We start from the raw sequence: 24579 nt of genomic DNA, 5'->3' as shown, positions 1-24579 counted from the left end.
CTTCTCATTTTGCTGTGGGGAGATCTTTTTTTTTTTTTCTACAAATGTGGGGAGATTTCTTTTTTTCTTTCCATTTATGAAATACTCTTCTGTGAAAAAATGGAGGAGTTTCAACCGGCCAACACTGGGTTGGGCTTTTTATTCTTTTCCCATGAAAAGCTAGAAGAGGGAAGGCTGTCCAGTCATTGCAGGTGCAAGTGTGGGAAGTAAAGCCTGGTTTCTGGTGATCAAAACCAAGCTGGTAAACTTTAGTCCACACTTGTCTGCTTTTTTCTGCTCATCACCCTGGGTGAATGCTGGTGGGGTTTCAGTGTGGTGGGGATGCATTTCAGAGGAGCAGCCTTCTGGGGTTCAACAGAAATGTCTCTTATTCCTGGTGCTGTATTTTGGTGAGCCATTTGCCATGTGTCCTCCCTTGTGTTACATTGCCCGCATGTGCCGAAGCCAGCGGCATCCAGAGCAGGGCAGAGGAGCTGTAAACGCTGCAGAAGGGCCAACACATTGCTATACCTTTTTCTTCACAGCTCCTCTGCAAGACCCTGAAGCTGGCAGGATGAGGAGGGTCGGTTTGCCTGAGGAAGGATGTGCTTTGTTGTTTTGGAAGGCGGTGCTGTGTTGGGGGTCATCCAGCTGTTACAGCTGTCACCATCCACACATCTGCCTTTCCTCACAGCTGGGGAGAATGGCCTTCTCTAGCTGTCATCATGGGCGACTTTTCCCTCTTGCAAAGGCTGACTGTTACTGTAAGACTCCAAATTAGGTAAGGAGGCCTGAGCTGGGTCCTCCTGCTCTGCTGACAGCACTCGCTATTCAGCAGCCTGAATGTTGTCTCTGTACCCGCCTGTCCTCTCTGCATGCTCGTCAGCTGCCCTATTGATTTTATGCAGCAAAGGAAAAAAGAAACCAGGGCAAGAAAGAAACTGCCTTCTGCCAAAGCAGCCTCTAGGGAATCCCAGTGCTGCTGGCCGGGGCTGGTCAGCGGGAAATGGGGGCCGAAAGGCTGCCATGGGATGTCCTGCATGGGGGAGGCTGGAGATGCAAGGGTGCCTTGAGGTGCCCCTCGGGAACCCCTCCGCTCCTGTGGCCTCTGACACTTGCATGAATCAGAGCGCTGTTATCAGTTTCACTATCTCTGGTCTTCCCAAGGCTTTTGAAGCAAAAAAAACTTGGCATGCCACAGGCTGCAGGTGTTTACCAGGTGCCCGAATCTGTGCTGTTTGCCAGCAGCTTAGCCGAGCCACAAGTACCAAACCCAGCTCCTGCTTTTGGATCCAAGGAAGGGTGGTTTGGGAGTGAGAGCTGCAGGCTGGGACACAGGAAAACTGGGTTGTATTCCTGATCTGCTGGAGAATACGCCCGTATCCTTGGACAAATTGCTTAATCTCTCTATGCCTTAGTTTCCTGTCAGCAAATGATACTCCTTATCTTTCACCTCTCATCTCAGTAGAGGAAAGAGTTTGTCTTTTAGTATGTATTTTATTACAGTTCTTTGTCCGGTGGCTGGGGCCCCTCTACCTTGATAAAATAAATAATTGAATTTAGATTAAATGGTCTAATGTAATCCTGCCCAGTGGTTACTAAAACACTTGAATGAAAGTTCCTTCTGAGCCTGCCTTTCCATTTCCTCATGAGGCCAAGACATGAAGTAATTAGATGTAGACATAGGTTGTTATTGTAGCAAAATGACAAAGATCAGTGGTTATTGGTAGGAATGGCTTTTATAATCTAGTTTAATGGTCATTTACCTTTCAGTGACCTTGGTGTCAGGCAAAATTGGCAGCTCTTTCGCAAGGAATGTGCTTCCTCAATGGGGGCTTTGCAAGCTGCTGCATTTTTGGCTCTAGCTTCACATGAACTAGGATAGACACTGCTGCAATGCAAGAGACTGCAAAGAAAGGCCATAGACTCCTGCCAAAAGAAGCCCTTTTCAGTGCTGTCCTACTGCCACTGAATTGCCGTTGAAACAGATTAGTTGTGTTTCAAGCGATGCTTTGCTTATTGCTGCAACCAAGTTTCAACCTTCAGAGAGAGTCTACTCTGGTCAGAGGGCTGCCCAGGAGTTTCTGTAAAAAGGGTTGCATTGTCTTGGAGTAAAAGGAGGGAGAACATCTCTCATCCTCCACTTAAGTGCATGCAAGAGGAGCTGGTAGTTCTGGTTGTAACCCCCTGTAAGTCCTTACTACATCAGTAAAGATATGATATTTCTATACACTTTGAAGTTCAGTCCTTTCAGTGATGATCATCCACTCATTGTAGATGCAAAGCAGCCAAGTTTTCTATTGACTATGATCCTACACCACTCTCCATCACATGTTGCAAAATCCTTATGGTTTTATCCAGTGACTGATACCTGTGGCCATGGAGAAGAGCAGCATGATCTGAGCTGAGCTGTGCTGCAGTATCTAATGGTACCCCATATGTGTGGCCATGCTTTGTAAGGAGATGGAGTAGGTCATATCCTGGGGCTTGGGATGGCTGGATTCAGTAGAGGTATTCAGTGACCTTGGCTAAGTCTTTTAATTCTTCTGGGCCAATCTTAACCTTAGAGGTAATCTCCTGTTTTCCATAAAGTAGGCTGAATTTTTGTAAGTGCTATGCAAGTATTTATTTGAGATGGTGCCAGAAAGATTACTTGAGTCACATTATAATTGGGGGTTTCACGAAGAAGTGCTACAAGAGTCGAAGAGTAATGTAGCTGTGGAAGGATGTTTCTCAAAAGCATCTCTGAGAATTGCACTGCCTCATGACTTGGGCTTCTATCTACTTCTGATCTCTCATCCTGCTGCTCACAGCCATTTGATTTTGCAAATGAGTTCCTTGCACCTGTAACTATTGCCCTGCAGAGAAGGCCTAGCTACAGGAATCATCTCTTTACATGCTCTCATTTCTAAACTGCTAAGATAAGGACAGCAAAACAATGTAGCCTGGAGGGAGAGCCATTTGTTTCAGGCTGCTTTGTGTAACCACCAACCTGGTTTTGCCATAAGCATGTTCAATACATCACTACAGCGTGATAGGTCTTTAGCTGAGATCAAGCAGCAGTTTCCAGCATTCAAAATCCTGAGGTAGTTTGACGTGCATGGGCTCTCAACTGTTTTTAGTCCTATTCACCTGTTGGGACCTGCTGCGATTCTTGCTTGCACAGAGGATCTTATAGACCCCCATCATATTAACTCTTCTTACGTCTCACGTTCATCACTCCAATAAGTATTAGCTTGTTCTTCTGATACGAGAGAATGAATGGTCACATTCGTTTCAATGGCAGTTTATTTTTGCAGGTATCAGGTTTGGATTGGGAATGTCCAGCTGAGATCAAAGACATGCTTGCGTGGAAGCAGATGGTTTATATGCTGCTTCTTGCTGAAGAAGAGCAAAATGAATCTCTGTTGAGTCCCTGAAGTCCGAACCCATTGAAGTCTGACAGAGTCTTTCCACTGACCTCTGTGGCCCCAGGATCGTGTCCTAAATGAGTTGCTTTGAGTCACTAGAAGCCTGAATTCAGCTTTGGTGGGCTGGAAAATGTAACCTACTGTATGGGCTGCGCTATTCATAAGAGCTGGGCCCTGTCTGTGTGCTAGCTGTGGATGCCTGGGAGAATAATAAAGTCATTTTCTGCAGTCTTGGGGGTGGAGGAAGGAATGGGAATTATACCCCCCTTCCCTGCAAACGTGGTGTCGTGACTTCCTTGCGGGCAGCTGTTGGGAGCTGACCCGCTTTGGAAGCTTCAAATTAGGTATCTTTTGTGCTGTGTTTCTTCTGATACCATCCCTGACACATAACTGTCCTGTTCACTAGGATGAACTAAGAGGAACATATATTTAGGCCTGACCAGAAGGAACTGACCTCAATTTAAATTTTCTGAAGTGGGCCACTGAAGCAGATGAGCAAGTATAACAAGGCTATGATTTATGCTGGTGGAGTTTCCTTAAACTTAGAAGAAGCAGGGTCCTTGAAGTTTGAGAGAAGCTGGTTATGAGTGTGTTTGACACCAAATGCTCACAGTTCATTGTTTATATCAGTGACATCTAATATTGTTGTCACGAAACACTACCTGTTTCCTTACAGTTTATGAAAAATGCTGTTGTTTCTTGGAGTGATTCTTGCTTTCTCTGGATTGCAGTGGCTTATAGCTGGGCAAAACAGCAGCTAGCAAAAACACTCAAGCTAACACAGCATGATACAGGCATTTTCCATTCCCTACTGGTCCTAAATCAGACCAGAAGAGAATTAATTGGGTGTAGAGGGTATAAAACGATGTGTGAAGAACTACCAGTTGGTAGTCTCCTCTGGAGCCGTTGTTGATTGATCTGGAGTCATTAGACTGTTTTACAGTCAAGCTAGTGAAGATTAATACAGTTTGAGAGCAGTAGCATGTTTTTCAATTAATGGCTAGCACCATAAACCTTTAATAAATAAAGCATAAATTACACTGTAATATTCTAACATGTATTCACCCGAGTAAGGGTCACCTGGTGGCTAAAGATGGGGGAGTAAGAAGGTGATGGTGCTCTCCTGGTCTTACACAAATGTTCTTTGTGACCTTGGAGGTGGTAGCACTTAAACTAGATATGCTTCAGATGTTTTGACCTATGAAACCAAAATATTAACACTTTTCTAGTTTATTGGTGTGTGCTGTGACTCACGGGGGTACCATGGGAACACAGCATGGAAATGCTGTAAGTAAAGGGAATGGAGCAGTTAAATTATCCATATGTCACGTTCCTTAGTGGTGTGCTGAGGAGTCGCAGCCTAGTTTGCAGCCTGGCGGTGGCAAACCCAAGCTTCGCTGCCCATCTTCCCCACTGCTCCTTAGCTTCGGGGACCGATGGAGTGGGTTAGCGGGGGAGCTGCCAAAGGGGAGGAACGGCCCCAGCTGGGTTTTCCGTGCTTTTCCCGTACGCCATCATTCTTGCGCGGTGCTTCCTCTCTCCACATAATACTCTGTTATTTCCTCCCTGGAACAGGCTCCTGCCACTGCTGCTAATTAGCCCACGATAAACTTTGGCGTGAACAAAAGCAAGCAATTAAACGCCTGTTGCTTCAGCGTGAGCCCTGTCAGAGAAGTGATTTGTCAGTGGCAGAGCTGAGTAGCACCTCCTCAGAAGGAAAACAAACCTATTAGCCTGGCTGAGCCGTCAGTGCTGGGGAGCAGTTTGTCTGAGTTGCTTGTTGTGGGTATGCAGGGATGTCTTTGTAACGGCAGGCTTTCCTGAGGGTCTCTGAGATGCTGCTCAATCTTGGGTCTTCAGTTCCACGTGGTACAATGAACTCTGTAGTCACCACCCAAGCAACACGGCTTGAGAAGTTACTGAATTATGTATGTGCCTTTTTTTTTTTTTGTCTTTTGTGGGGACACGCACATAAATGTTTTCAAATCATTACAGATAGAGAAATAAGGAGGAGGCTTGGAAAGAGGAACCAGAAAACAGTCTTTGGTAGATCCAAATCCACATGAGGTTTGAATGATGTTTGATGGGACTCAAGATTCAAGTGTCACGATCTTGCTAGCTGCTTTTGTGTAATCTCAGCCCTAATGCTTAAAATCCCTCTAGGCTTTTCCCCCCTTGAGCAAAAAGTCCTATAGGAAGAAGAATAGATATTTACATGGGATTTTACTGGTGTTATGAACAGACTAAGGGAAGTTGGAGCCTTTTTGGTTTTGGGACCCACTTTCTTTTCAAAACTAGAGGGAGGGTTCAAGCTGGAAAACTAAACATGAATTATTCCTGGGCAGAAAAACTCAGAGGATCTTGGAAAATTCAGAATTAATGTATGTCCTCTTTTGAAATGCCCCCAACTGCTTTGCCAACAGTTGTCTCTGTTGCTGTTGTAGCTCTCGAGCAGCTGCTCACAGAACTTGAAGATTTTCTGAGGATACTGGACAAGGAGAACTTGAGCAGCACTGCCGTTGTGAAGAAAAGCTTCCTCTCCGACCTTCTGCGGGTCTACACCAAGTCCAGTGGTATGGGCAAGGAAAACAAGGATGGGGCAGTGGGCTCTCGTGGGAACTGCTACGGGGTCTTGAAGCAACATTTTCTTGGAGGCTGGTGGGAAGGGGAGACATGAAAATTAGAAGGAGAAACTGAAACGAGGATTATTTTTGCAGTGACCTCTAATTGTTTATGTAAAATTACTACAGTTATGTGTCCAGCTTTACAAACAAAGGATTCCCAAGATTCCTGATACTTTCTGTTTTCCTTCTTAAACCTTAAGTTTATTTAATCCACTTTGTAAGATACACAGGATGTACTGTTTGGCCAAGTTAATGTTTAAGTAGAAATTTTAACTTATGGAATTTCCTGACTATAAAGCATTTAATTTTTCTACTTTTTATTATTGCTTGGGGTTTTTTCTGCACATTGCCTCAACCAATACACTCTCCCCAAAATGTACTCAGCAGAGACACTTTTTACATCTGTCTTTGTGGAAAACCTTAGCAATGTGAAAGCAGCAGGTGGGTAAAGAGTTCACTTTTCCCTCTGGTTGCAGGTGGCGATGAGGAATATATTTATATGAACAAAGTGACCATCCATAAACAGCAGGGTGACCAGGAGAAACAAGACAAAGGTAGGGAGCTGAAGATTAATGGTTGCCTCATATCTAACAGGGCAGTGAAGGCACATGTGGTTAGGTCCTTGCTTTACTGGGACCGGTGGAGGCCCTTCTGGCAGCTCTGAGGGACGAGGCAGTTGATGGTGTGGAAGGACTGCCATTTTCATTACATTCCTTTGGAAATCATAGTCCTTGCCAACACTGTGAGGTTATTCCTGGAAGTAGCACTTTGGAGGGCGTTATTTTGGGATAAAAACGTTGCCTTCTAAGGCTTGCAGCTCCAGTGCCTCAAATATTTAAGGAAGCCCTCATGTTTCCTTTGGCCACGAAACATGTCACTTCACCTCTTTGAGACCTTGAAAGCATGTGTCTTCTTTAGCGTGTTGCTCTCTGTACTAGCCCAGAGAGTCTGTGTTGTCACAACCTTGTGAGGCAAGTTCCCAGGCACAACCTGCACCCTCGCCTTCTGCGCGGGCAGAGCACCTTCATCTCCCGGGGGATGCAAGAGTTTGCGGTGTACAAGCCAAGAAATTAAACCTAGATAAAATATTCATTTCCAATTTAGATTTCCCAGATTTTGAATTTGTAATATGGGAAAGAACATAATTCTCTATAAACGTTCTTGCTCTTTGAAGTTCATCACAAGGGCTGTTTTTGATAATTGCATAGAGTGAGATTATTACTGACACACGTCTTAATGCACATGTAGTCAGAGGCTGACCCTACCCTACAGTTTCCGATCCAAGCAGATGAAACAGAGGACGCATCAGTGCAGCCTGCTGTTGACATGCTGCAATAGTTGGGATAGCTCTGTTTCCAGAGTTGTTTGTTTTGGTTTTATTGTTTTGTGGTGGGGTTTTTTTTGTTTGTTTTGGTTTTGTTTTTTTTTTTCTAAACTACCTGCAGCTGAATTTAGGTTAACTTCAAATATCCCTGAAGACAGGATGTCCTCCCAGATTACGCGTGCAGCCCTGATGTGATCTCCGGACAGGGCCCTCTGGGTGATGCTGTAATGCTCCATAACAGGATTGCACAGCCTCCCAGTAGCTCCGGGCGGCTGAGCAGTGACAGAAACATCTCTTTATTTGGGTGGATAAAACAAGACTTGCACTGATCCACCATGCTGAAACAAGGGGGCAAATTTCAGACAATTTATTTTTAGAGTTGGTTCTTTTATTTCAGACTTCTCCCTATCAAGGCCATGAGCCTACCCACTCAGTCGCTCCCTGTGGGACCTGGCGCTTCTCTCTTTCTCTGTTTTCAACAACCTCCCTATTCCAAGTAAAACTTCTGAGTTATTTGGAAATGCTGAAGTCAGTGAGACACATGTATGGGATCTTAGCCATAGCTGCAGCTGGGTGTACAGCCCTGATCCTGCCTCTGTAACGGCACGGAGAGGTCTGTGCCTGCCTGAAGAGGTCAGAATTGGGACCTGCAGGTTCAGATTTAGCAGGTGGAGGCGGCCCTAGTACCCACTGGAGCTAGGGGATGTGATATAGATCCCCCAGTGATTATGCAGCTCCCTTTACCCCTTTTATCCACTGCTGCTCTGTGCACTTTATTTCACCAAAATCCTTTGGTGGGATGTGGTGACCACACTTTTGTGACTGAGGTCAATGGGACCTCTCATGCCCTGCAGGGTTTCTTCATCACTGTAGCTGTGCTCGAGTATGCTCTAGCAGTGCAGGGTGAAATGCTTTCCAAAGTGATAATACATCTGCTCCGAAAGTCTCCCCTCCGAACCTTAAAACATGCTGTTCCTGCAAAAACCATATTTCACTGCTCACGGTATCTACTTCCAATTCCACCAGTAAGGATTTAAGCTGAACAGTGTGCTGCTTTTGAGATGCCTTTTTATCGCACGGTAATTGAATTCACTGCAGTGAGTGATGAAGGCACTACCATTTACTTGATCTCAGTTACTTGAGAAACACAGCAAGTCTCTGCCATGCAAGTCTATGGGGCTCTTCAGTGAGCTGAAGGCATCTCCTTCTGGAAGTCAGCACAGAGGGATCGAGGTGCAGGTGGCTGGGAGGTGGAGCTGATGCACAGTGTAGGGCTCCTGGTGGTGCACACTGTGGTCCTCTTAGCCCAAATACCAGGAGAGATTCACTTTTACAAAGACCAGAGAGCACAGATAAATAACAGTTTGTACAGATGTGAATTTTAGCAAGCTTTTTGCCTGGTTTTTCTTCCTTCCCTCTTCTAAATTCTCTCCAAATTCCAGGTTTTAGAGAGACATCTTTATCAGAAGACACCTGCAAAGCGTTAACACTTGTCTAGGAGAAAATACTCCTTCCCTCCCACCCCAATAAGGAAACAGTCTGTGATTAGTGGTGCTGATGTGTGTAGCAGGAGAATGAAGGGGTATGTACAGCACATGCTGCGTGGACTCTCCATGCAGAAAGCATGCATTAGGTGCTTGTCCCCACATGCTGGGCACAGTGATAGCTGCTCTGTGCAACCTCAGAACAGAAAACCTCATAACATCTCCCAGGAGTCTTGCCAGGATGAAGGTTAAAGGGATGGTTCTTCCTGCACAAAGCCTGAAAATCAAAGCTCCATCACATCCTGCTCTGCTCCTCAGCTGGAGTACATGGGCATGTGTCTATGGAGGTGGGCAAGTATCCAGCAGGGTGAGGACTGAGGCTGTGGTCTCCATCCCATGCTCCAAGATTGGTGGGAGGAGGAGGAACTGCTGGTACAGAAACCAAACAGCATTTTCCTGGCACAGTGAGGTTCAGTGGGATGATTGCTAGGTTTGCCGGAGAGTCGAGAACAGATGGCCACCACTTGCAAAGGGTTTGGCAGTGGTTTTTGCTGCTGCAATGATTTCTTTTCTATGGAGCCGAGCATGGGAGGTTCTGCCTGGCGCAGGAGGATGCGAGTTGGCCTGTCCATTTCTCTCTGCTAAAAAGCCCCTAAAAAGTTCCCTGTGTGGACAACTGTGAGTGTGGAAATAATCCCCTCTTGGGTAGTAGCCCACTGGGGCTTTAGGAAATGTCAAACTTGTTTCTGGTGTTTCCAAAAGCAGCAATGGCCTCAGCAGCTGCTGTTGATGGAAGGTGTCTGCCCTGAGAGCGCCATCTCCTTGGTCCTTTACAGAAAAGGCCAACCTCCAACAGCAGCCTGTAGATATGACTCTGGCAGTATAATCATGGGGTATTTTGGTAGGTGGGATCTCCCCATGATCAGTCTGTGTCATAGGCTCACCTGCTTTACTCTGTTTGAACCTTACAAGACATCCAGCAGCCCTACTTGCAAGGTACAAACAGCTCTTTGGAGATGGTGTCTATTGATCCATGGGTCTCTGTGTCCTCCTGACTTACTGAAGTTAGCTAGTGCTGATGACCAGGAGACCTGTGTCACAGGGAGCAATTTCTCACAAGAGATGTGTTTTGAGCTCTTGCACCATCAGGCCAGGAGCTGGTTGCAGCCTGGCAGGGCAGAGCTGTCATCGTGGCTTCCGAGCCCCAGACATGAACAAAGTAATGTGGTTTCCAACTTCTATTTTTAAAGCCCAGAAATATGCAGCAAAGTTCCTGCCCGCATCTTCCGAGCGCACTGCTAACCGCTGCTGGACACTATGCGATGCCTTGGTGGTTTCTGTGTGTGTCTGAGGAATGTGGCTGGAGCATCAGCAGGTGACTAAGGGAGTTAGAGCATCAGCCACTGCAGATTTTGGACCCAATTCCCCTTTAATTTACTGGACTTGCTAGATCTGAATACCTTAGCCTCATTTCTCCCAAAGTATTTGGCAAGAGACGCTCTGTAAAAGGGGACTGACCCACTGCACAGTATAATGCCTTCAAAGGCCTTCATTTTTCAGCCATTTGGTGCCTTGCTCCCACTTGTTCCTGAGCGTTGCTGCATTGCGCTATCTCGGAGGTCGTGGGATTTGGGCACTTGTTCGAGGCCACCCAGGAGTTCTGTGGTGGGGGAAGAGGGCCTGAACACAAGTTTTCTGAGCCTCCGATGTACCCTCCAGCTACTGAATCACTCTGCATTCAGCTGCTTGGAAAATCTGACTTTCCAGAGGCAGACGCAGATCGCCTGGAGCAGTTCTGCTGCCATATGCCCTTTCACATGTTTGGCCTGGGCTGCTTCAAGAGCAACTCTGCCTTCAGTAGTGATTAAATTACTGGTTTTGGCTGGCTTTGATAAACCATTGTGCAGCCCAGCTAGGCAGCAACCTTTGCAGTTTGCTCTGGGAAGCAGGGTGGTATTAGGTCCAGTTTTCTGGAAAGGCAGCAGAGGTGGGGACGGTCGCCGATCTGTCAGCTCACAGCAGCAGGGACCAGAGCTAGCAAGGACTAAAGTGCTATGGATTTCCAGATACCGTGTAGTGTCTGCCCATGCTGCTTCTCAGGGCCCTTTAAAGTTTCAGCAGTGGGTCTGGGCTTCACAGTTTTCCCTCCAGAAGGAAAAACATGTCCAAAAAAGAGAGGCCAGCTTTTTTGCTTGGTCTCCTTGTGCCACATTCCTGGGTATGGCCTGAAATGACATGGTGGCCCTGCAGCGCTGCCTGTAATTGCCACTCTGCTTCCTACCAAAATAGCACCTCGCTGTTCCTGCACAGCCCTGGGTAGTGAGTGCTCTGCTGGGAAATGCCACGTCATCAATATAATTGTGTTTCTGGCTTGCAGCACTGGATCAGAGAAACTCCTTGACCAATGGAGACTCAGGACTGCATTCGTCCCCTCCTCAGAAGAGCCTGCCGGACCTCCCCCCTCCAAAGGTGTGTTTTGCAAATCCTTTGCTTTTCACTGCCTAACCTTCAGCCTGGGGATCTGAACCCCTGCAGCCTTCACTTTTGTTATGTACTGTGCGGCATGGGTAAATGGAGAGACCTCTGCCTGTGTATTTTAGTGAGACAAATAGTCCTGGTGAGCTTTATTTAAAAAAAAAAAAATATATATATAAAATTTAACTAGGGGCTCCCTATTGTATGGGTTTCCAGCTACATGTTTGGTCTTTACGAATGCTGCAGGTCAGTGTGCGGCTGGTGGCCCGGGCAGGGTGGCCATGCTCTGGGATGGCTGGGCATCCAGAAACCCCTGTGGTTCCCAAAGCTTGTGCACAGAGGGAGCAGGCAGCTGTGAAAGCTTTGGGCTTCCCATGCGTGTGCAGGAGCACTGTGCACAACAGGCTGTGTTCCCTGCCAGGGAAACCCACACCCATTGCATGGCAATCCAGGCTCAAAGAATGAAGAGAATTGAGGTTTTCCAAAGAAACAAAGGTGAGGTTGGCTCTCAACTGTTGCTTTGGAAATCTCCAAGTTGTAAAGCAGCTGTGCCTGGGCTGCTGGCATGAACTTAAAGTCAGAAACCCTTCAGCTGTGAGGCGGTGGGGCGATCCCTGGGCAGTGCCAGGATCTCTGTCACCGGCAGAGCCTTGCTAACAGTTTGACCGTTAGCAGAGAATATCAAGTTTGCTTCCAGCTGAAGCGCCTGGTGTTGTCTGTGCATTGGGCAAACGTGCCGGGCACTACGCTGGTTGTACAGCCCACAGGTCTGTGAGGAGGAGTCGCCAGCACTGTAGATTTTTCCATAGGGCAGCTATAAATCTGGTCAGGGTCCAGTTCAACACCGTCAGCTTTCAGTGGGATTTTGTCTCTATGCCAGCAAGCCAGCCTGGCTGTCCTCGAGAGATGCGGGTCATCCTCAAGACCCCGGATGTTGCTGTTCGGTAGTTGATCCGACGTGGGAATCGCTGTAGCTGGGATTTCGAGATGTGAAAGGAAAGGAGAGCAGAGAGTGTGCATGGGGAGGAGAGGGAGGCATGGAGGAGGACAGGGTGGTGTATCCATCAACGATATAGGCGGATCTGCTCCTTTCCCAGGAAGGAGGACGCGGGGTGAGGCCCCAGGACTTCTGCCCAGGGGGCTGTGTAGCTCAGCTGGAGTTAGCTGGAGGAGCTGGGAAAATGAGGGGGTAGGACGGGATGCAGCCGGCAAACCCTCGGACGCAGTGCGATTGCCTGCTGGGAGCTGCTCCAGCCCCAGGGGGGGCTCTGTCCATGCAGCTGGCCAGGGATAGTTGCCTGAGAGTAGCAATCAGAGCAGGAATCATTGTTTTGCTTTGGGTTTCTCAAAGCCGGAGGGTGTGGTGGCTGTGGGAGGGAGGTGGGCAGGAGCATGGTGGTGCAGTGGAATGAAGGCATGACCAGGGAAGCAGCAGCCGGGTGTCCCCAAGGCATCTCTGCTTGTGCTTGGTGGAGCCCAGCTTTCTGATAGGGCAATCAGGAAGTTAAATGAGGGAATTAGAAAAAAAACAGTCTTGGATGTTAGCTAAGAAGGGTACCTAAGCCATCCATCTTCTCCCAGGCCTGTGCTGGGAACTACTTTCTCCCACCTGCTTACCACTGGAGCTAACCTCCTTTGGATAAAGCAATCAAGTACCTCCTCACTGTGAGCATCTGAGTGTCAGCGAGCTGTTGGCAGAAAAGATATCTGAGCATACTTCAAGGCGTAGGGCTGGGGAGGGCTTTAATGTGGTCCCAGTTAGTGTGTGGAAATTGCTGCTGTGGAGAAATGAATCTTCCCTGTCTGTGTTTGCTACTCCTGGCACGGGCAGGAGCCATGGCCACCTGGGTGGTGGAGGAGAGAGCACAACTCCTTACACAGAAATGGGGAGGTTAGGAGAGGACCTCAGAATATATCTGTTTTAGCTCTGTGGAGTTTTCTGTGGTTTGGTGATGTTAAGGCACTCTGTGGTGTTGCTCTACACTTGCCTTTTGAGGCACAGGAGAAATTTGGTGATAAAGCTCTGGACAGTGGATTGTCCCTGGTATTTACTGACACCAGCAGTCAATGGGCAACCCAACAGGGGTGGCCCAGCTGGATCCCACTAATTTCTTTGGATTTGACCCAAAGCGACCTTTAAACAATGAGTCCCGCGGGCTGTGGCTCAGACATCGGTGACCTTTCATCTGCGGTAGCCTTGGCAGCTCTGCTGCTTTCCACGGCCATCCACTAAGAAAGTCATAGGGTGCAGACGCGGATGCCCAAGATGGTTTTATTTGCATGCTCCGTTGTGCCATAATGCAACAGGCAAATGTTCTGTGAGGACTAGCCTGGGTTAGATAACGCAGCATGTACTCTTTGACTTAAGCTAGAGACAAAACAACTCCATGCCTTGAGGGAAAAAGAAGAGAAAAAAATAACTTCTAGGGCAGCTGAGGTGCAGTCCCACCTAGTCCCTGTTGGCTTCCATTGTCTGCAGGAAACAAAACGGAGCAGTCCCTTCCCCCCACACCTCCTTCCCTGACACTTGTGGGACGGTGTCAAATAAACCCACAGTGTTTCTTTGTGTAGGCAATTTGTTTATGGTCATAGCACAATGTGAGCTGGCTGCATGCAGGAGGCCACCACAGATGGCAACTGTAGACACATTCCCTGGCCAGGGATGGGATTAGGTAAAGCTTTGGAGTTGGCTGGGTTTGGTTTTATTTCTTTAATTTAACACATTAGGACAAGTTCCTAAACCTTTAAGCATTTGGAGGCAAGTGCTTTCCGGCAGTGTGGCTCTGGAAAGCAAGCTCAGAGTCTGCTCACAGCATCTGGCAGACCCACGTAGGAAGGAGTTTTCATCCAAGACACTTGAGAATTCTGCGAAGTTGGCAGAGCCGCGTGCAGCTCGCTCATGTGGGAGCAGAAATGTGTGATTTTGGCCAGTGTGGTCAGGGTACCTAGCTCCCACAGGCTCAGCAGCATCCCCCTTTGTGGGCAGTTGCTGGCCAGAACATCTTTTCCTTCAAAGCTTACTTTCTACTTCTGTGCAGCAGTACCTATTGGTGGAAATATCCAGGGTAGCATGGACAGCTTTGAACCTGCATTTGATGATGCTGGCATGACCTGCAAAAGGGACTGGTCCTGCCTTAGACGGCTCTGCGGTGCTGGTGCCCAGCTGGCCCCCCTTCTCCAGGCCACCAGGAGCAATCGTGGGCTGGCATGAAGGACCATGCATGATCCATGACCTTCAACATTGCTGCCTCTGCAGAGAGAGACCTGCTCTTCTGCCTGTCCTCCTGGGAAGAGTGGGGCTTTAGCCCTGCACGTGCTGAACATCCTATCCAGGATTTGTACAGGTCTCAGTCAGAAGCTAGTTGAAGCAGTGTGAGCCAGAGCATACCATTGTCAGATGACCGGGGCTGGTTTGACCTGGGCGAGGAGGGGGGACACCTCACTTGGGGAGTGGGGGACACTAATGTCAGGTCATGATGGGAGATGGGATGCCACATATTTTGGGAAGAGCGTAAGCTGTGTGCTTATCCTATTGTGATCTCCGGCTCCACTGTCTCACGTTCAACAGCCATGTGAATTACTTGAAAAGTAAAAAGTTTGTTTCTTAGCTTCTCTTCCCCCCCCCCCCCCCCCCCCCCCCCCTCTCATGTGTTGGTATTTTTAAAGGATCAAGGCACTGTTTTTCCTGCCAGCCCTTGCTTGTGTTTAGGGAGGGGTTTGGCAGGCACCACAGGGATTTTCCAACACTTGGACTGTTTTCAAAGGCTTATTTTCCATCAGTGTTGTTTATCCATTTCCTTCATTTTTTGCTCAGAGCACAATTAAAGATTCCTGATATAGTTCCTAAAGCAGAGATTTTTAGCTGTTGGTTTGCTATCAGTCAGAGACTTGGAGGCATGACCAGCGACCGCTCAGGCTATGCTTTTCAGTGTAAAGCCAGGATTACACCAAATGTCTGCTCTTCTGGTTCCCTGTTAAAATAATCAATAGCATAGAGGATCACCCCCAGTTACAATGAGCAGCTTGGGGGGGGGGGTGGGGGGGTGTCGGTGCAGCAGGCAGAAGTCCCAGTTCACAATAAGGCCAATGGGTTGGAATTGCTGCTTTTGAGGAAGTGCACGAGTTGATCTTCCCAGGGCTTTCAGCAAAATTAAAGAAAATAATATTAATGACACAATTACACAGTAATTTCAAAGAACTCCTTTATAGTTGAGCTAACTGTACACTGGAAACCCTCAGCAGTCTCTTTCTTCCCTGTCATCTCAACCAGTTTACATGAAAACCCTGGTATACACATCTAAAAGGTCTCATCCACTAGGATGCACTTTAGTACAAATAAAAAGGATGCCCCATTGTTTTCAAGTATCTGTTTTTACCTTAAATCATGCTGCTTTTATTTATTTATTCTGCAGATTCCCGAAACAAAACAACCTCCCGTCCCCAAGATCGAATCCCCAGAGGGATATTATGAAGAGGCTGAGCCATATGATGTCTCTGTAAATGGTATATCACAGCTGACTCTCTGGGGGGTTTCATGTGGGAGATGGAGGACTTGAGGTTTATGAGAACGACTAAACGAAAGCGCAGACATTTCTTAACAGCTTGTGTGATAAATTTGTTTTCTGATGCTAGATTACAAATCTAATGCTAGTTGGAAAGAAAAGGCTACTGAATTACTGAAATTTTTAACTTTCCTGTAGAAATAAGTTGTACGCCTGGATTAATATAACATCACTGTAAAATATTATAAACCATTGTGGGTTCTCTTTGTCTTGATGGTTTTCTGGAAAATAGGCTGTAGTCAAACCCAGGTTTCTATTAAGGAGTGAGTGGTGAAGCTGCGGTGGCTTGCATTCATGTCCTTGTGCTCTAATTGTCCCTTTGGGGCTCAAAATCCACGACTGTTGGTCTGTTAGATGTGATAACCATTTTTATAATTGGCTATTTATTCAGTTATGTCTCTTGTGGCAGTTTAGCCATCTGTAAACTTGATTAAAAAGCCACACTTCATGTGAGGGGACAGTGTGTGGGTTCCCTCTGTGCACACTCGCTCGCTGCCTGGGTCAGCACCTCCCAGCAGTGTCCTCAGCAGTGCCACTGATACCTGTCACCCATGGGCTCCGCACCCCTTCGGGAGGAGACTGCTGCACGCAGGCTGCGCTCCCAGATTCTTACTTTTTAAGATGAAGGTGAACACCCTTCATGAGAGATTACCTTCCTCTGATCTGACAGCAGAGCTGATCTTGTCATTGCTTTATAATCCATTTAAGTCCAAGTGAGAGAGATTATATCAGTCTGCTGCAGAAGCAGATCTCTGCTCATCAGACTCGACTGCAGCAGAGTGGGGTGCAATGACGTATGTGGCGTGGGGCAGAGCTGAGCGGGGAGAGTCGGGGCAAGCAGAGAAGTGAGAATTAAGGGTAAAAGACTTGGATCTAAACCCTTGGCTGTTGAATCTGAGCTGTTCTTGAGAGAAGCTGAGTCCTCTCCAGTCCCAGTGAGCACCACTGGGCTTTGAAACTCCCTGGCAGAGAAGCACCTGTGGTGCCACTACTTGAAGTGGCTGGGGGTTGGTGTATTTGAACAGCCCTCGCTGCGTGTCTGCACCTTACGCACCCGGACAGCTCATAGCTCAGCGTGGGTTGCTGTTCTCACGAAGGCTTAGGAGTTACAGTGCTAAATAAAATAAAAAAGGGAGATGTAGAAAGATTTCTGTTTCTCTGAACCATCCCGTTTTGACTGCAACTTCATTACAGTGGTGAATGGGAAGATTGCGCCCAGCTTGGGTGGGAAAAGGTGCAGGCTCATCATGGCTGGGGTGAAACGTGCCATTTGGTGCAGAGAGGTCCCCCCATCTCTGCCATGTGTAGTTAGGTGCCAGTTTGGTTTTGCCAAAATGCTCTGGGTTGTTTAGCTGAGGGCAGGGCTGTGACAAGTGGGGTGCAGGGGAGTGAAGCCCTCCTGCAGCCGCTGCAGCCTTGTCCCCCCAGGGGGTTTCCAGTTGCCTGCACTGTAAGATAAATGGACTTTTTTTTTTTCCCTGCTGCACGTTGGGAAAGAGGATAACGCGCTAAAAGCCATGGCATGTAAAGACATACACCGGATTAGCTGGAGCTTGGCCATGGATCCGTGTGCTGGGAAATCCAGGCAGCTCCATAAACTTGTGTTGCATTCAGAGCCTTGGCTGGCAAGGAGTCATAAGCAGACACCCAGCTTAAACCTCTGCTTTTCCTTGGTAACCTGCTGCTCAAAGGTGCAAATGCACCCACCATCCGCTGAAATCCAGGCCGGTCAGATGCCTAAGGAAGCAAGAGATCAGAGCCCTGCAAGCATGGTCGAAAAAAGAGACAAAAACCCCGTATGATGGGAGCACTGTCAAAATGGGGCAGTCTGTGGCTGCTATGAATAGCTGTTTGACCAGCGGGCTCGGTGCTTTACACTATCACAGCCATTAAGCGGAGATGGGAGCCCATGAAGTGAGCAAAGATGGGACGGGCAAGCCTAAGCAGTCTCTCGCCGCCAAGGTGTGTGGTGCCTTTGCCTCCTGTGACTGCTCAACTGCCGGTCCCCTCTGCAGGCCCCAGCAGGCCCCTTCTTCTACACAAACCACCTGGTGTGCTATAATGCTAATGGCTTTTAAGGTGGTTTGCGTGAGAAGGAAGGCAGCATCGTGTCACTGAGAATCTGTGCTTTTTGGCAACTTCATGTTTGAGGTGGTGCTTTGGGGTGAGCAGGGAGGAGGAGCAGGGAGAGATGTGGAGCAGCAGGTATGTGGCACGAGGAGGCTGTGGGGGGCTCAGGAGAGGGTGAAGCATGGCATACCATGCACAGGGTAGATCAGGCAGCAGTGCTGGGAAGCTGCTGGTGCCCTGGTTTGCCTCAAGAGATCAAGCTCTAAATCCCATGGCACATGGGGCAAACCTGCAGGTCTCGGTCCTGCCCAGTGGTTCAATGAGTACAAAACTGGGCTCCCCATCTCTTTTTTCCCCTCTCGCCTTATCAGATGGTAATAGTACCCTGTACCTGTCCTACGTGGAGTGATGCTCATTGCTAGCAACTGCCTTGAGACCTTGGTGTGACTGCTGTTGCTGAAGAGCAGTCTGGACATGTGTGGGTTTGCCTTGGTCAAAGATGCTAAAGCCTGACCCCAGTAACCCTCCAAGCCCTTTGTGCTCACCCCCCTCTCCCCACAAGCTGGGTAGGGAAGGTGCAGGCGGTCCAGGGAGCTGCTGGTGGTGTTTCTGACAGAATTACAGCACAAGTGTGGGAAGACACCCGTGCGTCTCCAAACAAATGGGCGTAGTGAAATCAAACAAAAATAGGAACATCACTAAAATTAGTGGGTGCACTGCCAAGAAAGGACATCAAAGCAAGCCTCCAGATGGGCTGAGGAGCTAGAGGATTTGTGCAGCATCAGAGGTAGGACTGCGAGGCACTGTAACAAACTGGGGGTGAATTAATTAAAATTAAGCAGGTGGTCGAGACCACTGGGTCTCGGGGTCCCTCTTTCATCAGCAGGATTCCCACCTCTCGGCTGGGGACACCTCTGCCTTTCATTTTACAGCTCTGGCAAATGCTGCTGCTTCCCTTTCCTCCTGGGCTGAAATGTGTTAAACTGTTATCGTCCTCGTCCTAGGCTGTGTTTGCATAATTGAAGGGTGCGATAAGAAACAGAGTGAAAACGCAAGGGGCAATGCGACTGCCAACTGAGCAATAATTATTTCAGCTGAAACAGCTCATCTGCCCTGGCTGATTTTAATTACAATGACGACAATTCTGCTTTAAAGGGAATTGCCTTGTTTGAGGGGACGGGTTGAAAATGTTGTCCCTGTTTGAAGTCTCAGTGTATGGTGTGCTCCTCCACTGGCAGCGGGGACGGGGCAGCCTCACCAGACAAGGGGGGGAGCGTGGGGCTGAGCCAGACTGACGCCCTTGTTCTTCGCATTTGCTTATCTGTGGCTTTCTCTCTTTGTCTCCCTTTCTCTTTCCTTTTGACTGTGCAGGTCTTTTTGGTAGGCTTGCTGCGGCTGAACCCAGGCCAGGGTTGCAGGTTACTGAGGGAGTTATTTATGCCACAATAACGATGGGTATGGCATGCTTTCCAAACCTGAAATGCTTTTTTTTAAAAAAAAAAAAAAAAAAGCAAAAGCTCAGTTTTAGTAAAGATGATCAGGTGCCTCCCCCTGGTATTGCCCATTACATGCATGGAGGGTAACCAACTCTCCTCTCTCTCTGCCCATGCTGGATATACACAAGGCGGCATTTTTGTATGCCTTTCCCCATGCTCAAGATGACAATGAAGAGAACTTCCCCAGCTTTATTTCCCTGGTTCTGGCCACTGATGTGGAGCTGATATGTGGTAACACTAGCTGTATTGGCAAGTAGCTGTTCAGCGAATGTTGAAGGTGCTCTGCTCGGGCAGAGGCAGCTCTGGTGTATGAGATGGTTGGAGCTTCCTGCGTCATGGTATTGATTTAGCTCCCTGGTAGGTCGTGGGAAGACAAACAGGAAAGCAGAGGTGGATTAGGTAAAGACATCCAAGAACATGGCTGCCACCGATGTCATGGCAATGAGAGGATAAAACTGTGGTCTTAGTTGAAACTGCCAGTAGGTGGAAATGGAGGCCTTGTACTGAAGTGCCTGAGTTGTATGACTTGGGATTGAGTGAGCCTTAGTAGTGATGACAGTGTTGTCTCAAGTCACCCAAGCAAGGTTTGTCCCAGTTTGCCAACTACGCAACTGGAAAATGCCTTTCCATCATGAGGCTGTAGCAGCGTCACCAGGCCAGCAACGGCTGCAGCTCTTCAAGTAGAGAAGAGCTCATCTCATGAGGCACTTGTGGTTGATGCACAAAAGAGCAGCCAGGGCTCCCGCTGAGAGCATGGAAGAAAAGTGTTACTGCCCCAGGAGAAAGGTGGCAGCCTGAGACCTAATGCCTGGGCGAGGGGCACCAGAGACACCCAAAAGGGGCCAGAGGGGCAGTTAGCAATAGCCCCATGTTGATAAGGAGGGAGATTTAGAAGATGAGGTTCTCTTAAGCATCCTTGCTGCTGCTGCTGTATAAGGAAGGGTCCCTAGCAGTGCAGAAGTTCAGCTTCTTGGTATTTCTAGGGATGAGAAACCTCAACGCTTTTACTCCATCTGAATTTCTGCCCAGGTGCCTGGGGACAAGGTCTGCATAGTGATAATGCATTGGGCAGTAATGTTTTCCCATAAAAGATGGACAGTCCCATACGTTGAGGGCATGGAGATGGTGAGCCAGTAGTGTGCTGTCAGCACCATTCAGAGACTTTGAAAGGGAGTATTTGCTTTTTAATAAGTTTGTTTAATTGCTGCAGCTTTGATCACTTGAGGGATGTTACAGAGTGAGATTTCACTGGGGAGAAGGCTGTAGCTTTGTTACTGCATCTCAGTTCCTTTTATTTTAAGAACAAACAAGCCCAACTTAAGAAATGTTCTTCAGTGAAGCTCCTAATGCTTTTTTTTCTTTTCTGGCTGCTTTTCCTCTTTTTATTTGCACCAATCTGATAATGTTACTTTTATGTGGATATTAAGATTTGATGAGGATCAAAATTAGATTAAATTCTGGTGAGAGAAACTTAATAATATTCCTCCGTGCTGTTTGGTAGGACAAGAATGCAAAACCCTACACAGATGCTGCCCAAATCTTACCATCTTGCTTTGTGAGCTTACCTTGCGAATAAGAACCATACTGTAAATGCCAGCAGAGCACTGCAAATTCCCCTGCAGTCAGTGGGAATATTTTCATTGTTTCTGATGAGTCTGGTACCAATGACCAGCTGTTCTGATCAGCTGAAAACTCCAATAACCTACAATACATTAGAGCTGGGTATTGAAAATCCTAATTCATTCTAATAACGTAGCAATCCATTTAAGAATGAGCATGAAAAATGTGTTTACTATTATTTACAGCTGCCACATGACTAATTTTTGCTGCTGCTGCTGCAACAGTGTATTACTTCAAAGCCCCTTGCTGTCCCTTAGATGCTGAGTAGAGAGAGAGACCTGTTAGCCCAGAAAGGGAAAGTGGAATGATGTCTCAAATACAATAGATCATCGCTTGCTGCATGGCCTCGCAAATACCATTTTTACTTCTGACATTCAGAGGGCAAGGGCTGATTGTGGCTTGCTGTTGCCATAAAAATTGTGAGTGTTTGGCTTGAAGTGGAAAGTACAAAAAGCATCTTCAGGAGGGAAAAAAAGCAGCAAACATCAGAAAATGTCTAAGGGAATGTTCTCGAATTTGTGGTCAAGTGAGAAGTGTCTTTTGAGTGCTTGCTAACTGAGACTATTAGGCACAAAAGATTGCAATGAGATTAATATTTGGCTAGAAAGAAAAAAGGATCTATGAGGGTTATTTTGCTATTGATTATCCTCCTGTAGGAGAGCCTCAAAAGACACATCCCTATGCTGGAAGCTTTTGCATGTGTGAGCATGGCTGAGGCAAGCAATAGGCTCAGAGTTGTCCTAGAAGTGTATTTAATGATAGAGCTTTGCTTTTGTTATAGAAGATGGTGAAGCCGTTAGTAGCTCCTATGAATCTTATGATGAAGAAGAGAGCAGCAAAGGCAAGTCAGCAACCCATCAGTGGCCATCCACGGAGGCCACCATTGAGCTGATGAAGGACACCCGCATCTGTGCGTTCCTGTGGAGAAAGAAGTGGCTGGGACAGTGGGCAAAACAGCTGTGTGTTATCAAGGACACCAGGTTGCTGGTGGGTAGATCCTCCACTCTCTGCCTAAAACAACCTATTTTCATGAGCTGGGGAGGGAAGTGGCACCTCAGGCCATGTTAACTAGCTGGCAAAAACAAAGTACCTCTAGAAGCAATGCTTCAAAAACCACGTCCCAGAGATTTGGAGATCTCATTCAATTTTCAGAAGGGATGTGGGCACAGGGCTGCTGAGGAGGGCACAAGGGCACATTTGTGGCCAAAATCTCAAACTCCCAGACTGCCTAAAGATGCTTTTTGGGGAAACTTTTTGAGGTGGTTAAGCAGAAGGGAGGCTTATCCCACTGGCTAACCACATACATGACCCTCTAGCATTATCTGTGAGAGGTATTTCAGACTATATATGTATGTACATAGATGTATGTGTATCTCTGTACATACAGAGATGTCCTGTGTGTAGTCTGTGTAGACATCGCAGCCTTGTAGGACCTGTAGGACCTTCTTGTGTTCAGTGCACTTAATGTGTGTGGTTGTACTGAGCCACTTCTAGGGTTGAGTTCACGCCAGTGAGCAAGAGAGAAGGCTCATCCTCAGCCTCTTACCTGCCCTCTCATCTTCCTTCCCCAGTGCTACAAGAGCTCCAAAGACCACAGCCCTCAGCTTGACGTGAATTTGCTGGGCTGCACTGTCATTCACAAGGAAAAGCAAGTGAGGAAGAAAGAGCACAAGCTGAAGATCATCCCCATGAACGCAGATGTCATCGTGCTGGGGCTGCAGAGTAAAGACCAGGCAGAACAGTGGCTCAGGGTCAGTGGAGCCTTCGGGGCTTGCCCTGCTGGTGCTCCCGTGCTTCTACCCTGGCTTTGCTGGGAGACCGTGTCTAATCCCAGTCCTGCCCTTGTGTGCTCTGGCTCCCGTCCTCACTGCAAGTCTGTATACAAATATACTACTTCATTTTCATGTCCTGGGATAGCTTCTTTGTGCAGCTCCCTGCCACCTTCTGCGCATGGGAGGCCGCAGAGGGACCTCCCAGTCCAGCTGTTGCGGCAGGAAGGTTGTCTGGGGTGGGTGCCCACCATGAATTGGCTGAGGACAGGGGGAGATGTGGCCCTTTCCTTGAGATGGCAGCAGAAGAAGGAGCCTCGGTGGAGCCCGGGCTGCGAGGCGCCGGGGCTGCCTTTGCTGGCAGCCTCTCCCCGGCTGACTCGGATCCAGCAGTTTCTGCTGGCTGCTTGCTGCAACACCAGGAAAGTCCCCAGGGTCACAGGGAGTGTAAACCGTGGGTCTCCCAGGCTGCTGTGGTTTTGCCTGTCCTGGGTGGGGGAGAAGTATTGATCCTGTTACTGCAGTGCTCTCACAGGCTATGGCTTCCCCTTCTGCACAGGTAATCCAAGAGACCAGCGGTCTGCTGTGTGAAGGAGGCAGTGAAGGCAACCAGTACATGCCAGATTCACAGCGTCTCAGTTGCCCAAAGGTACAACTTGTCTCTACAGAGAGAACTAGCACTTAGGCTTTTACACCCTGTTCCTTTAATAAATAATAGTTGTAGGTGCAATAATTTTATCTGAGCAAAGACTGATATGAATGTAACCAGACCCCTGTTCTGCTGAAAAGGAGCATTATTGGAACAATCTTAATTTTCCTTTGCAATCTTAATTTTGTTGCCACATCTTTCCCCCAAAACTGGCTCAGCATTGGGCTCCCCTCCATACAGGGCAGCAGCCACTATCTCATCCAACGGGACAGTTGTGCTCACCAAGAGCTTTGGAAGGGACATAGACCCTTGGATGCCAAGGCTTGGGCCAGTCTCTAGTCCAGGTTTAGGTGACACTGCCCTGGGGGCAGCTTGTTCCAAAACAGTGGGAGGAGAAAGAAACCTTCATATATCTCTGGTGGACACCCAAAATGGATCTGTTTGGGCACCTGGCCAGTTCCTCTGCCCATGCCCTCCTACGGGGACTGGCAGATGCCCCCACCAGCCGGGCTGCAGGGCAGGAGACCATGGGGTGGCACTAGTGGTGCCACCGTGTCACCTCGGAGGCGAGCCCAACTAGGGCAGTTCATGTGCTGGATCTGCCCATGCTGGGCTCAGAAATAATGGGGAGGGCACAGCGTGAGTGGGCGGGTGGGTGATGTCTGTGTGAAAGTATCTGCTACGGAGAGGGTGGGACCTCATAATTTAGGAGGGGGGGAAAAAGGCACTTGCGGTGGGTTCTGGCTGGAGGAATGGGTCACGTGCATCTGTGGAGCTTGTGTCCGGTGCTTGTTGACAGGTGGAGGTATCTGAGAGGTACTCTGCAGCCTCCGAGAGTGGGAGCAGCACAGACGGCCACCCAGAGACAGCTGAGACAAAAGATGGTAAAACCTCATCCTGGGAACAACAGGGAAACCGGGCCATCAACCCTGCATGTGGCGAGGGTTTCTGTAGCTTCTCCTGCCACCGCCACCTCAAACTGACCTGATGCAGGGTGAAAGCTGCGTGTGAATTCACTGCCTGTGAATTTGATTTCAGTGCTTTTTTCCATAATGAAGTGACAGGTGGACATTGGGATTTCTCAGCAGTTACAGAGTTAGGATAGGGCTTGAGAAAC

General features: G+C 48.1%; 1 protein-coding gene across 5 annotated transcripts in view; it reads left to right on the top strand.

Annotated features, from left to right (window-relative positions):
* Positions 1 to 24579, top strand: part of AFAP1L2 (actin filament associated protein 1 like 2) — a 71793-nt gene that overhangs the window by 36864 nt on the left and 10350 nt on the right. For 2 of the 5 annotated variants that reach the window (XM_076339071.1, XM_076339069.1), the window contains exons 2-10: positions 5834 to 5962; positions 6490 to 6567; positions 11199 to 11290; positions 15709 to 15799; positions 19300 to 19383; positions 21826 to 22031; positions 22616 to 22795; positions 23373 to 23462; positions 24262 to 24346. In XM_076339071.1, coding sequence (XP_076195186.1) covers positions 5834 to 5962; positions 6490 to 6567; positions 11199 to 11290; positions 15709 to 15799; positions 19300 to 19383; positions 21826 to 22031; positions 22616 to 22795; positions 23373 to 23462; positions 24262 to 24346 — 1035 coding nt within the window. The remainder of the gene's footprint in view (positions 1 to 5833; positions 5963 to 6489; positions 6568 to 11198; positions 11291 to 15708; positions 15800 to 19299; positions 19384 to 21825; positions 22032 to 22615; positions 22796 to 23372; positions 23463 to 24261; positions 24347 to 24579) is intronic. The other 3 variants (XM_076339070.1, XM_076339073.1, XM_076339072.1) reach the window with 3 other exon arrangements.

The sequence above is a fragment of the Aptenodytes patagonicus genome, chromosome 5, assembly GCF_965638725.1.
Source record: "Aptenodytes patagonicus chromosome 5, bAptPat1.pri.cur, whole genome shotgun sequence".
NCBI lineage: Eukaryota > Metazoa > Chordata > Aves > Sphenisciformes > Spheniscidae > Aptenodytes > Aptenodytes patagonicus.
The sequence above is the reverse complement of the archived record's forward strand: the minus strand, read 5'-3'. Positions and strand labels throughout refer to the sequence as shown.